Below are 13,910 nucleotides of genomic sequence, written 5' to 3' on the forward strand. Positions count from 1 at the left end.
TGATTGTTTTTTCTTTCAATTATGTTAGATTAAGTGCAATGCAAAGCCTGATTTGCTCTAAAAAAAATATGTATATTTAATTTGACAAAACTCTATTTGTTGAATTAATCTTAAATTTGATTCATTAAGTTAAATTAAACAGCAAAGTAATGGATTTTCATGAGTTCCACTTTAAAGATCAAACTTTTTACATGCCCTAAAGTCTGTAACACCTATGTATACATTTTTACAACTATGTCTGGATCATTCTGACATCACTGAAGAGGATTGATAGGGGGCAACCTTAGTCACTTCAAAATCTCTTTACCCCCACTAACACCTGCTTCAGAGTTTATTTCACAAGACTTGTCGCCTTGATAATATTTATTGACAGCAAGGGAATGGAAAATATGACGGACAAGAATGTTATCTTTGCACGTCAGATTGCACTGAATTTGAAGTCGGTGATGTCATTCCAGGCATGGATGAGACGCGTGAGAGGAGGCTGTCGGAAAAGACTTTGGGGGAGATCCCTCAAACTTAAAATCAATGACTGCGGCTTAAATAAAACTTCTCGCTGGTCTGAACACTTCTGAAAGACGGACACTCAAATGTTCAAGCTATATTGTGTGTTTGCGAGATCTGTCATCTTTCTAAAAGCCGACAATGAACATACAAAGTTGAATTCCAAAATGGTTGCAGAGGTTGTTGTTGCACTGTTGCCTGTTGTCATGTCCCCCCAGTGCCTGTAGTTGTGCTGTAAGAAGCCTCGCATCCGATGACTAAACCAACACCCCCTTCTCCTTGTGTACGGCTAGTTTTATTTCAATAATCGACAAAGATGTGCCAGTAGGATTCGTGTAAAATTATATCCACGCGTTAAAAAACTAAGTCTGCTAGCGTGAAGCGAAAAGGTATAGGCGGAAACTCCCCGTTGAAAGTAATAGCCGTCGACCGTGTGAAAAGATCAGCGTAGCTTGTTTAGCACAGGCCGCAGCGACCGGGGACTGAGCGGCAGCCGGGAAGCAGCGGACTCAAGCAAAGGCGGAAGCCCGCTTATCACGCACTGCAAGGCGGGTGCCTCGTTACTCGACTCGGGGGATTCGGGAGGTTTCACAGGCCAACGGTAACTACGAATTGCGCAGAAATAAAGGAATACCTGTCGTCAAAATGTGCATCTGATATCAGTTTTTCTTACGTTATTATTACAACTTAAACCCGCGAAACTAATCCAAATTTACCTGATAAATAACACTTTGAAAGTTTTAAACAAATCCGGTCGTCGACAACGCGTATTGTCGTTTGACAGGTATTTTGTTGATTATCGGTCCCGAGAGTCTCTCGCGCTAAAAACAAATATTCCAAAGACTGTTACAAAGTTTCAAAATGCGTTCGAAATATTTGTACGACGCAACAAAGAAATAGATTCTGCCGCGCTGATTCTAATCGTATCTTTCGTAAAAAGAATTAAATTGTTACTTCAGGCGCTACACCCAACTTGCTCAATCCTTGCCTGAAAAGTAACTGATAGTGCTGCCCAAGTACATGATAGAGTAGTAGGCGGGTTGTCCACCGTCCCCTTGCGTTTTCAAAGTTGCTTTGCATGTCAAACGTATTGTACTCTGCCCAAACGCTTTTACAAGCCATCGTTTTATGATTTAGTGCTTCACCTGCTAAAAGCCCTGCTTACACCAGCTGTTTTTTTTTTCTAGTGTGTCATTGATTGCTTAAAACAGGGGCTACTTTTCCTGCTTCCTGTCACTTTAATATTTAATGGTTTGAGCTGTTTATGCTGAACAGCCTACATACTGCATGCTTTGATGATTGCTTTGAAATGCAGAGTTAATATGTTAGATGTTGGAGGTGACTGCAACATATATTAAGAGCAACTTTAAATTCGATGTCACTTGACCCACAGCAAGCAAGCTTGTCATTATTTTATTCATTATAGCTGTTGGATGGTTTCAGTATAGATAACCTTTGTAGTTTTGTATACATTGATGACTGCTAGAAACTCAATAATGGAAGAGCTGAGAGCTCTGATTTCTGTGCTCTTCAAATGTCAACTATCATTATGTCTCTAAAAACTATGCAGTTTAGGGCAGCTGTCAGCTGACAACGGTAGCTGTCTGCAATTGAGATTAATAAAATGAATATTACAGGAAAGGCTGGAATACATGACTTTTTAAATCGGAAAGCATCATACAGTGCCGACTTTAAATGTTTAGAGAAACAAATGACTGAGGATCACCCTATACTATAGAACACAACAAAACTCACCCAGAAACATTTGCCTCATTCAGAGATGCACGGCAAATCAAAATAGTATGTGTTGTGAAATCGGCTCGAAATTTCAAACATGTTTGATATCCTCCAACTGGATAAAATTATAGTCTGAAACATAGTCAGTTCCCTCATTGACTATGCAGTTTGCTGTAAAATCTTGTCCAGACTGCAAATTGTGGCAAAAATTTGGGCAAAAGTCAAGTATTCCAACCCTAAAAGTTTAGTGCAGTTTACACCTGGTAAAAAAATGTAAACACAATAGATACATTTTGAAATACGTAAAATCTAATTAGAATTATAAATGTAAGTCACATTTTCAGTTTTGAGTATAAAACATGAATATGTCTCACTGAACAGTTGTTGTTTCTGCACTCCAACGGAAGTTGATTTGACTCAATGCTTTCATCACACCTTTATCTCACTCACATACCATTTTTTCATCAGCTGATGTTCCGGAGAGTTCCAGCCCTGGGATGTATGAAGGCAAACACATCCACTACTCGGAGGTGGACCACAAGCCTCTGTGTTCCTATAGCCCAAAGCTTTGCAAGCAACGCCGTCTCAACGGTTATGCTTTCTGCATCCGCCACGTGCTGGAGGACCGCACCGCTCCTTTCAGGCAGTGTGAATATGTAGCCAAGTACAATAGCCAGCGCTGCACCAATCCCATACCCAAGGCTCATGACCGAAAGTAGGTTTTTGCATTAACGTTTACAGAAAAGAATGTGCATGTTTAAAGAATACTGAAAAGAAAACTGTTTGTCTTTTAGGTATTGTAATAGTCACCTTCAGGTTATGGGTGTCCTCCCCAAGAAGGAGCGAAAGAAGAAACAAGATACGATAGAGTCTTTGGCTCTCAACATTACCGTTCCATCCCTGGCTTTGAAGACCCACAACGGGCTTGAGCTTTTACCTCCATCCCCACCACCCTCCCTGGCTTGTCTACTCCCCTCAGATCCCTTCGCCTTTTGCAGAGGGGAAAAAATGTTAAAATCAAGTGGCACATTCCTGAAGAAACCCCAAGAAAGCCAAGCTCTAAACCATAAGCAGAAACAGCAAGATCACAGTGTGGATCCAGCCTTCCCAAACCATCTTAGAACCTCGTCTCTTTCTTCAACTCTTCCACGCCCTTCCCTCCCTCCTCCCCAGACTGGAAGAACCACACAAACACCCAAAGTTCCCGCCTCCCCTCGTGCAGAAATCTTACAAACCCCTTTAGTTCGTTCAGGTTCATCCTTCAAAACCTCATCAGCCCTTCAGGACGGCCATCAGGGCTCAACAGAAAAGGCTTTAGCTGATAACAAAGTTAAATTGGACGTTAATCATGCTTATGACAAAAAGGTTGTCCCTGCAGCTTCAGGGACGGCACCAAGCCGTGATGACATACATAGACGTTTAATAAAAATGCACTCAGTTGCCATGCAACAGCAAGCTCCATGTTTGCAGAAGTTTCATAGATTGATGGACCAACACAGAGGGAGGTGCCAAGACCTGAACCCGCATTTAGGTAGGTAATTGTGAACGGAGATTTTGACATTTAAAGGTTAATTTAGCTTTAGTTAGTTTTAATGACAAACACAGCTTGTGTTCTAGGGCTTGACTGGTCAGAAGACAGTGAAGAGGACGATGGGGACTTGGGGAAACTAGTGTCATATCAGTGCCAGAGACTACAAGAGAAGCACTTTGAGGAAAGGTAAAGTCATCCATTAGTTCGACAATCTTTCATTCACCACCTAATTTAATGTTAATGGCAAACACAAAGATTAAGCCACATTATAACACAAATATTCAAATAAGATTCATTCTGATTGGTTTGCTTCACTTCATGGAGAGTAATCTAATCTCAGATGTCCTCTTTTCTCACAAATGTGACAAAAATGGTACAAATATAATATGGACTTTTAATGAATGCCCTTAAATTGCCTCACTGATTTTTGTAAGTAATGTTTAAAAGATTAGCTCTAGAGCAGTAGCTCTCAACTTTTTTTTTGACTCCAAGACCCACCTGAATGCACTATAGAATTCCTACTCTTTTTAACCAGTGAAGTTACATTATTTTTCCAGTTATTCATGATTGACTGGATAATGATTAAAACAACACTATGTAACTTCTGGCCCGCTAGCAAGAAATAAATAAAACTGCATGCTTCTTGCAGAAGAACATTGTTTTGGTTGTGGTTTGGCTTTGTTCCTCTGCGTGAATAAATGTGGTTTGAGGCACCAGTGTATACATGGGTCTTATCTGAGCGGATGGACATACAGTATAACACTCTGTTTTTGTGTGTTTTAGTATAACAAGTGGAGTTTTAAGGCTAACAGTTTTTAAGAATATTTTTCACTCACAATTCCTACTTGATTAAATACAGTTGAGGTCAAAAGTTTACATACACCTTGCAGAATCTGCAAAATGTTAATTATTTTACCAAAATAAGAGGGATTGTACAATATGCATGTTATTTTTTATGTAGTACTGACCTGAACAAGATATTTCACATAAAAGACGTTTACATATAATCCATTTTATAGTCCAATTTATAAAAATGACCCCGTTCACTGATGCTCCAGAAAGAAAAACTATGCATTAAGAGCCAGGGGTGTAAACTTTTGAACAGAATGAAGATGTGTACATTTTTCTGATTTTGCCTAAATATCATATTTTTTAATTTAGTACTGTCCTTCAGAAGATACTTACATGTTTCCCAGAAGACAAAATAAGTTAAATTTACCCTGATCTTTAAATTCTAAAAGTTTTTACGCCCCAGGTCTTAATGCATCATGTTATCTTCTGGAGCAGGGGTAGCGAGCTGCAGCCCTGCAGAGTTCAGCTCCAACCCAAATAAAAACTCGGCTGCTTGTAGCTACCTAGTAATCCTTCAGATCTTGATTAGCTTGTTCAGGTGTGTTTGATTAGGGTTAAAGCAAAACTCTTCTGTAATACAGTAAAACACAGTATTAAGAATCAAGTGTATGTAAACTTTTGAACGGGGTTATTTTTCTAAATTCACCCTCTTATTTTGGTAAAATTACATTACATTATTTTAATTTATTTTAGATTAGATTATTTCGTCTTATTTTAAATCATTTCAAGTCATCTGGTTGTGCTGTATGTTTGTTTCTTCAGTGCAGGAAAAACGTCCCTGATCTGTGCCATACTTCATCTAAATACAAGTTGTGACAACCAACAAACTTGCTTTTTTGAACTTGAGAAGTTGTGTTTTCATAGTTCTGGCAATGCATGAATGCTTACACTTTGTGACTCACCAATAGATCGCAGCCCACAGTTTGAAAACTGCTGATCTAGAGAATTCTCTTTCCCATCTCACAGTGCCAGCCGTTCCCGTGCTGAGCGTTTGGCAGGCTTCTGCTCGTACCTGAGACAAAAACACACGCACCTTTGCAGAGAGCAGAGGGGCTTCAGGAGGGAGAGGAGATCCCAGCATGCCCTTCGTAAAGCCCTGCTGCAGGCAGCAAGAGAGGAACCTCACCACACTGCACAGCTTATTCAGGAACAATATCAAAAGACCTCCACACCCTCCAGGTAAATACACGCACTTGTGAATTGAAGGGATAGTTCACCCAAAAATAAAAATTCTGTCATGAATTACTCACCCTTATGACGTTCCAAACCTGTAAGACCTATCATCTTCAGAACACACATTAAGATATTTTTGATGAAATCCAAGAGCTTTCTGACCCTGCATACACAGCAACACAACTACCATGTTCAAAGCCCAGAAAGGTGGTAAAAAGAATACTTTTTATGCACAAAGAAAACAAAAATAACTTTATTCAACAATTTTCTTCTCTTCATGCCAGCCTTTGACATGTGTTCACAAGAGTTTGGTGCACAAAAAGTATTCTCGTTGCTTCATAACATTAAGGTTGAACCACTGAGGTCACATGGACTATTTTAACAATGTCCTTACTACCTTTTTGGGTCTTGAACATGGTAGTTGCATTGCTGTCTGTGCGGGCTCAGAAAGCTCTCTGATTTCATCAAAATTATCTTAATTTGAGTTCTGAAGATGAGCAAAGGTCTTACAGGTTTGCAACGACATGAAGGTGAGTAATTAATGACAGAATTTTCATTTTTGGGTGAACTGTCCCTTTAAGGGTATGAACAATACATATGATGAAATGACTAACGATATGATGTATTGATGTAATCGTAAAAAAAGGCCTAATATTGTTTAGATACACATTAATTTTCTGTATAAAATAAAAAGTGTATTTTTTTTGCTGTAAATGTCTCAAGTGAGATACAAGATTAGCAATTTTCAGAGAGTTAAATTAAATGTTGATGTAATATTTTGGTTGCATTTTGAGGTTAACAAAAAACATAACTGGTTATGTATAACAGGCACATAATAATAATATTAATATTGAAAGTGCAGACTCTTGAATCTTATCAGAAGATAAGAATTTTTTGCAAATATTGTATCGCTGGGTAAGAGAATCTATGTCTGATCATGACATCATTAAACGTCTGATTTACACCCCTAATGTGCATGACGTTGCTTATAATACTTGACACAAATGATTCAGCATTCATGTAATTTTATAAGTTGTCATGTTGCAGTAGTTGTTTTATGTGTTTTGTTTCCACAGCACTGATGTACCATTAGCTGGAGGTGACTCAGGGTTGTGTTCGGCTGTCGTGAAAGGTGAAGACTGCAAAAATTCAGCCTTACCGTTCACCAGGCACTGCTTTCAACGTATCCTCTCAAAGTTCTTATTCTTTAAATTAATCAGAACCCAACTCAAATGTACCTGAAAAGAAAAAAAGTAGGCTGCTACTGGCTGTTCATCTGCATTTGAGAACATTTTGTCCTGTGACTTTTCAACAAACCATCTGCTTTGGTGATTGACTGAAGTTTTACGATTGTCTGCGTTCCCTGTGTTGCGTTCTTAATGGCACTCTGTAGATATCCTTCAGAACCGTTCTCAGCAGCTCTTCTCAAGCTGCACCGCTCGCTTTGCAGATGGAGCTCAGTGTTCCATCCCTGTCTTTGACATCACGCACCAGACGCCACTTTGTGATGAGCATGCCAAGAAAATGGTGAGAAACATTGCGTTATTTCATTGCGTACGTTTTTTTTTTGCTAGTAACTGATTTAACCATATGTGTGCTACTTTACAGGACAATTTCCTTCGAGGTGATATCAGCCGGAGAACGTACCACCACCACCAGCAGATTCAGCGGCACAGGCCACTGAAGAAAGCCAAGCCTCCAGCACTCACTAAGAAGCATAAGAAGAAAGGAAAGAGAGGAGCACCAAGACGCCCTCAGAAACCCATTCCTCCCTCGCAGCCTCAGGGTAACCTGGGAATGCCTTCCATCTTGTGCCTGCCCACTCAGCCCTCTGGCATAAGGTGAGAGCTGAGTGTGTTTCAATGTGTTATCCGTGTGTCTGTAAGTGTGCACTCATCATCCTTGCCCTTGTGTTTTGCAGGAGCCCTTTAACTCCTGATTTAAGTGCAGATGAATTTCCAGATGACATTACCAATGACATCAGTGACATTCCACATGACCTGGAGTTGAATCAGGAGGACTTCTCAGATGTTCTTCCTCGACTCCCGGATGACCTGCAGGACTTTGATCTTTTTGAAGGTAATAGATTTAATAGTAAGAATTTTTTAATAGAAGCATCCTGTCTTTACCCAGGCTGCATTTATTCAATCAAAAATACAGTAATACTGTGTAAGAGTTTTACAATTTAAAGTAGCCATTTTTATTTAAATATATTTTAAAATGTAATTTATTTTTTTGATGGAAAAGCTTATTCAGCATAATTTCTCCAGTTCTTCAGTATCACATGATTCTTCAGAATTCATTCTAATATGTCGATTTAATGCTCAAGAATTTTCATATTATTAATGTTGAAAACTGTACTGCTTAAAATTTTTGTGGAAATCATGATATTTCTTTCAGGTTTTTTGATGAATGGTAAGTTCAATAGAACGTAATTTATTTAAATTTGAAGTAAAAATCTTTTGTAACATTATGAATATCTTTCTTGCCTCTGCTTTTGATTAGTTTATTGTGTCCTTTCTGGATAAAAAGACTTATTTTAAGGTTTGACTGCAAACATAATAAATATATCTGATATCTTTTGCTGTGGGGCTGCAGGAAACTATGAATAACTGAATAAAATATATAAAAAGTGATTACAACTTTTTATCTCACAATTCTGACTTTTTTTTCACTCATGAATTACATGATGCAGTTTATAAAGTTTATATCTATAAAAAAGTCAGAACTGAGAGATACAAGCTTGTTTTTCCGAGAAAAAGTTAGAATTGTGACATAAACTTAATATTGTGAGAAATAAAGTTAAAATTGCAATATTGCGAGATTTTCTTCTGAAATCGTGAGATATAAACTCACAATTGTAAGTTATAAAGTCCAATTTTGAAGGAGGGAGGGGGGAGACTGAAGTTTTATATCTCGCAATTGTGACTTTTTTCTCAGAATTGCGAGTTTATATCTTAAAAGTCACAATTGCGAGATATTATGACTTTATAACTCCCAATTGTGAGGTTATATCATGCAATTCTGAGAAAAAAGTCACAATTGCGAGATATATAACTTGTCACCCCCCCCCCAAAAAAAATGGGACTTATATCTCGCAATTCTGACTTAACTCACAATTGCGGGTTTAAATCACGCAATTGAGGAAAAAAAGTCAAAATTGTGAGGGGGGAAAAAGGTAAGTTCTCAGAATTGTGAGCTATAAACTTGTAGTTCTGAGAAAAAAAGTCACAATTGTGAGATATAAACAATTCTGAGAATTTTTGCATTTCTAACTATAATTCACAATTATGAGTTTATGTTCTGTCTTCATTTCTCATAAATTGCGAGTTTACGTTTGTCAATTCTGACTTTATAACTTGCAAATGTGAGGTTATTTCACAATTCTGAGGAAAAAAAGTCAGAATTGTGAGGGGGGAAAAAGATAAGTTCTCAGAATTGTGAGCTATAAACTTGTAGTTCTGAGAAAAAAAGTCACAATTGTGAGATATAAACAATTCTGAGAATTTTTGCATTTCTAACTATAACTCACAATTACGAGTTTATGTTCTGTCTTCATTTCTCATAAATTGCGAGTTTACGTTTGTCAATTCTGACTTTATAACTTGCAAATGTGAGGTTATTTCACAATTCTGAGGAAAAAAAGTCAGAATTGTGAGGGGGGAAAAAGATAAGTTCTCAGAATTGTGAGCTATAAACTTGTAGTTCTGAGAAAAAAAGTCACAATTGTGAGATATAAACAATTCTGAGAATTTTTGCATTTCTAACTATAACTCACAATTACGAGTTTATGTTCTGTCTTCATTTCTCATAAATTGCGAGTTTACGTTTGTCAATTCTGACTTTATAACTTGCAAATGTGAGGTTATTTCACAATTCTGAGGAAAAAAAGTCAGAATTGCAAGTTTGCATAATGCAATTCTGAGAAATAAAGTCAGAATTGTGAGACTGCAAGAGTTTTTTCTCAGAATTGTGAGATATGAACTCGCAATTGCGAGTTACAAAGTCCAATTTGGAGGGGGGAAAGACTGATAAGTTCTCAGAATTGCGAGTTTATATCTTTATATTAGTCTTGCAAGATATGAACTCACAATTTTGAGAAAAAAACGTCACAATTGAGAGAGGAAAAGTCGTAATTACCTTTTTTTTTTAATTCAGTGGTGGAAACGGGCTTCGATAGGAAACACTGGCATATAGTAAAAGGTTAATGTTGGAATTTTAAGCATTGGTATCTAATTGGAAAATTGAGCCAGCTGTATATAATACCTTGCCTTATATTGTTTTCTGGTAATACTTACTTTCCTTGCTTCGTATATGTGTTTACCGTAATTTGGTATTCTATAATTCCCATTTGTTTGTCATATAGGCAAAAATAGTGAGCTGTTGCCCACCTCTGAGGAAGCTGAAGAACTGGTCCGCGTTCTGCAGGCCATGAGCTCATACCCAGAGTCCCTTGCATGTCTAAGCGGAATGGCCGAGCTTGGTCCCGTAGAAGCGGTAGATTGTCGTAGCATGCCGGGGGGTGTCGTGGATCTACTGAGCGGACGGCTATCTGCTGAGACTCTCTCCAGCCTGGAGCTGGACCCCAGTCTGCTTCCCACATCTGAAGATGCTTTCCCTCCATCACCTCCATCACCACAACCCCCTCTCACTCCTCCATCCTCTGTGGGGCATCTCACAGACAGCACATATACACAGAGACAGCCTCATCTCCTAGCGAAGATGGACAACTCCAAAGCAGAACTGAGTGGCCTGCCGCTTGGAAAGGACGAGGACATCTCTCATGGTTCCTGGGGCGTTCTGGCCCTCCCCCTGAACGACTCCTCACAGTTTCACAGCCTTATTGCCTCAGATGGCCTGCTGATGTCCACAGCTCTATCAACGCCAATGACCCCCTTGCCCTCAGCCCCCTGTCAGCCCAGTTCGGCCCTTTCCGCTTTGCCTCAGACTGTACCCGTCACTCGCTCCACACCCGCATCCTCGCCCTCGTCGCCAACATCGCAAACTAAGCACCTTCTCCCCCCACTGTTTAACCACTGTGGGATCCCAGCAGACTTGCAGCCGCACCATAGTACACCGGCGCCACCTATGGACCAGGCCTGAACTGCAGGCAGAACCAATTTGCTACAGTCACAGTGTTCAGGGAACATGTTGCAGGTGATTTTTCCCTTTCCCAAATGTCAGGGTCATTCTGTCTGTCGTCTTAGTCCTCTGCATCTTTTTCCCTCACCAAGAAAGAACATCAAGCAATAAATTTCCTTGTCGGCTTAAAATAGTTGCTTTTTCGAAAAGCAAACATAGATGGATTTTAGCCATTAATATCACTTGTATCCTTAAATGCATATTTAATATATTTATAGAGTAGCAGTCTGCACAACTAGTTTTATTGAGTGAAAATGTGTGGTAACTGGTGAAAATGTGGTTCTTGTTTAGAGGTAATGGGCAAGTTTGTCATCAGCAAACAGAAGGGGAAAGGTGTCATGGTTGTATCACTGTTTTGTCCCGTGTGATGATTAAAAAGCTTATTGTTTTGGCAGATGGTGTTTATGTGCTTTGAGTAGCCGTTAAACTATGGGGTCTTGCTCTAAGTGTAAGTGCCTGCCATAAAAGCTGTGTAACACCTTTATAATCCGTGTATTGGGAGTCAACAAAATACACATTTGCATTGTCACTAAGTAAAACTCTGTAAATGCACAAAATTTCACTCTTGAAAACATGAAAGGTGGCATTTGCTCCCTGTTTTGACAAGTAATTACCTTCTCACGTTACCGTGAAGTTACTTGAGGGTGTTAAACTTCGATTCTGAGTGTTCGATGTGCTCCTGTGTAAGGCCTTTAGCTGAAGTGATAGCAGTTGTGGGAAATAAATGGTGTAAAGCTATAGTCAGTTATCTTGTTATGGCTTTTAACGAGAGTAGTTCTGATGCCTTTACCCTCATGTCATGCCAAGTCTACATTTGGATTCTCCCATTTCTCTTCTTTGCAGATGCTTTCTTACCAAAGTGGCTTACAAGAAAGCCTCTTTTTATGTCCACGTCAGAAAATATCTATATATCAGTATATCTAACTGACCGATATAATGAAATCGTGTTTGGGCAGTTAAGCTTTTAAAAAGAAAAGTGACGTATAACCTTAATTTGAGATCTTTATAAAACCGATAATGATATACAATTGTGGTTTGGTAGACTTGCCGTTGTACCAGATAATGCTGCTTTTACCAACAGGCATACTGACAGATATCCTTGCGCACCGAGGGTCGTCTCATATACTTTTTATACTTATTCACTGAATGTATCAAGTCAACAAGAAAGTTTATTATAACCTATTAAAATGTTATGGTCCTCTTCTTTGTTCAAGGTATTTTTATGTATTGACATGTTTACTTTTGTTACTTAAGTGCTTGGATGTGGGCGTGTGTGTAGACAATGTGTAAGAGAAATTCTATTTGTTTTATTTGAAATGTGTGAATTAAAACTGCTATGACCACGGCTTTGTGTGCGCTCGTAAGTTTAATGTGCTGTCAACAGCAATTTGCAAGTTTGGGGTTGCAACGAAGACACTGTGATGGCACTACAAGACTGCAGTGTCTGAAACAAGTCATTCAATTACTAAAAAGTAACAGGCACAGAGATGATTCATAACATATAGGACCTTTGGCTGGCTTTCTAAACAGATTGTAATTGCAAACCACTAAACAGTGGACGTTTACCTTGTTTACCAACGAGAAGATTACTTGACAAACGATAGAGGGCGCCAAAGGAGTTATAATGTGGTCCAGTCTTTTGCAATGAGGGGATTTTAATAATGGGAATTTTGATCAATCTTATTGCAATGAGGGGATTTTAATAATGGGAATTTTGATCAATCTTAGTGACTCGAATATTTTGAATCCGTTAACAAAAAAACATTTGTTCTGTATATAAGATCCTAATATACGAGTAAACACAAGTTTATTTTAGTCTGTTAAATGATTTCTTTGACCAATGGGTTAAAATGTGGACCGAAACGAGTCTATTATTAATATTATTAAATATGCTATACATTTTAAGAAATGACCACTAAGAAAATTTTTGTAAAAAAAAATTTTTTAATTTTGTCGACTTTCAGAATACACAGATGTTGTGTTAGTTTCGTTTAGTTTAGTTCCGTTCCCATTCTCGTTTAGAGGGCGTAGAGTCGTTCAGTCAAGGGGTGTATTCGTTCAGCAGGCCAAACCAATGAAACACTCTTGCACAGCTCGTATGGCAAGCCGTTTTAGCTTAAAATAGTCTCAGCGTTACTTGAAGGCTACTTGTATTTTTACTATTCAGTTAGAGAACCCTACAGTTAAATTCTTACTAATGATAATGCCAGTTAGAGAGCTCTCAAAATCAATTTTTACTAGTTAAAGGATATGTCCACTTCCAGAACAACAATTTACAGATAATGTACTCACCCTCTTAAAGATGTTCATGTCTTTCATGAGATGGGATTTTTTCAACATACCTTAATTGTCATGAAGCAGAAAAAACAGAGGTCAGGAGGAGCAAGACAAGATGAGCATTTGACATTAAAAAGTACACTGTAAAAAATTTCCCTGTAAAAAAACGGTAATCTACTGGCAGCTGTGGTTGCCAGCATCTTACTGTAAAAATACGGTTACTGTTTTTTAAATTAACAGCAAAATGCTGTTTTGTCATCTACAGTATGCAACTGTAATTTAGCAGCATATAGACCATTTCGCTAGATGTAAACACTGGTCCCGATACACTTCCTGTTTTTTTTTTTTTTTTAAATTAACAGCAAAATGCTGTTTTGTCACTAAAAAATGCAACTGTAATTTAAGCATATGACCATTTCGGATGATACACTGGAACATCACAAAAAAATACAACCCAACATAACATTTGACTGGATGAAAATGTTACATTAGCACCTTTAAGATGTATTTGTATATGTGAAATAAAAAAACCCCCAAATAAACAGGAAGCGCTTCTGGACCAGTGTTGTTTACATCTAGGGAAATGGTCTATATCTGTTAAATTACATACAATTTGTATTATTTTTATGAAAATAACCAATTGTTTTGTTAGATAAGACCCTTCTTCCTCAGCTGGGATTGTTTACAACTGCAT

General features: G+C 38.2%; 1 protein-coding gene across 3 annotated transcripts; it reads left to right on the top strand.

The window, feature by feature from the left end:
- The first annotated feature begins 13 nt into the window (after positions 1-13).
- On the top strand, positions 14-12,284 carry ino80db (INO80 complex subunit Db). Of its 3 annotated transcripts, none has more exons than XM_051111976.1 (10): positions 14-1,105; positions 2,710-2,956; positions 3,036-3,772; positions 3,847-3,958; positions 5,591-5,803; positions 6,874-6,980; positions 7,191-7,324; positions 7,406-7,638; positions 7,719-7,876; positions 10,164-12,284. In XM_051111976.1, the coding sequence occupies exons 2-10, from the start codon at positions 2,739-2,741 to the stop codon at positions 10,898-10,900; spliced, it is 2,649 nt and encodes an 882-aa protein (XP_050967933.1). In that variant the 5' UTR covers positions 14-1,105; positions 2,710-2,738; the 3' UTR covers positions 10,901-12,284. The 3 variants fall into 3 exon arrangements, with proteins under 3 accessions (XP_050967933.1, XP_050967935.1, XP_050967934.1); XM_051111978.1 differs by having other exon boundaries at positions 3,859-3,958; XM_051111977.1 differs by having other exon boundaries at positions 14-787.
- Positions 12,285-13,910: the final 1,626 nt, after the last annotated feature.

This window comes from Labeo rohita, chromosome 6 (assembly GCF_022985175.1).
Source record: "Labeo rohita strain BAU-BD-2019 chromosome 6, IGBB_LRoh.1.0, whole genome shotgun sequence".
Taxonomy (NCBI): Eukaryota; Metazoa; Chordata; class Actinopteri; order Cypriniformes; family Cyprinidae; genus Labeo; species Labeo rohita.

What these genes read in the sequence shown, in the direction of transcription:
- ino80db (XM_051111976.1), top strand. Translation starts at nt 2,739, where the DNA reads ATGTATGAAGGCAAACACATCCACTACTCGGAGGTGGACCACAAGCCT. An exon ending in GAGAAGCACTTTGAGGAAAG is followed by an intron (nt 3,959 to 5,590) that starts GTAAAGTCATCC and finishes CCCATCTCACAG; the next exon opens with TGCCAGCCGTTCCCGTGCTG. An exon ending in GGACTTTGATCTTTTTGAAG is followed by an intron (nt 7,877 to 10,163) that starts GTAATAGATTTA and finishes TTTGTCATATAG; the next exon opens with GCAAAAATAGTGAGCTGTTG.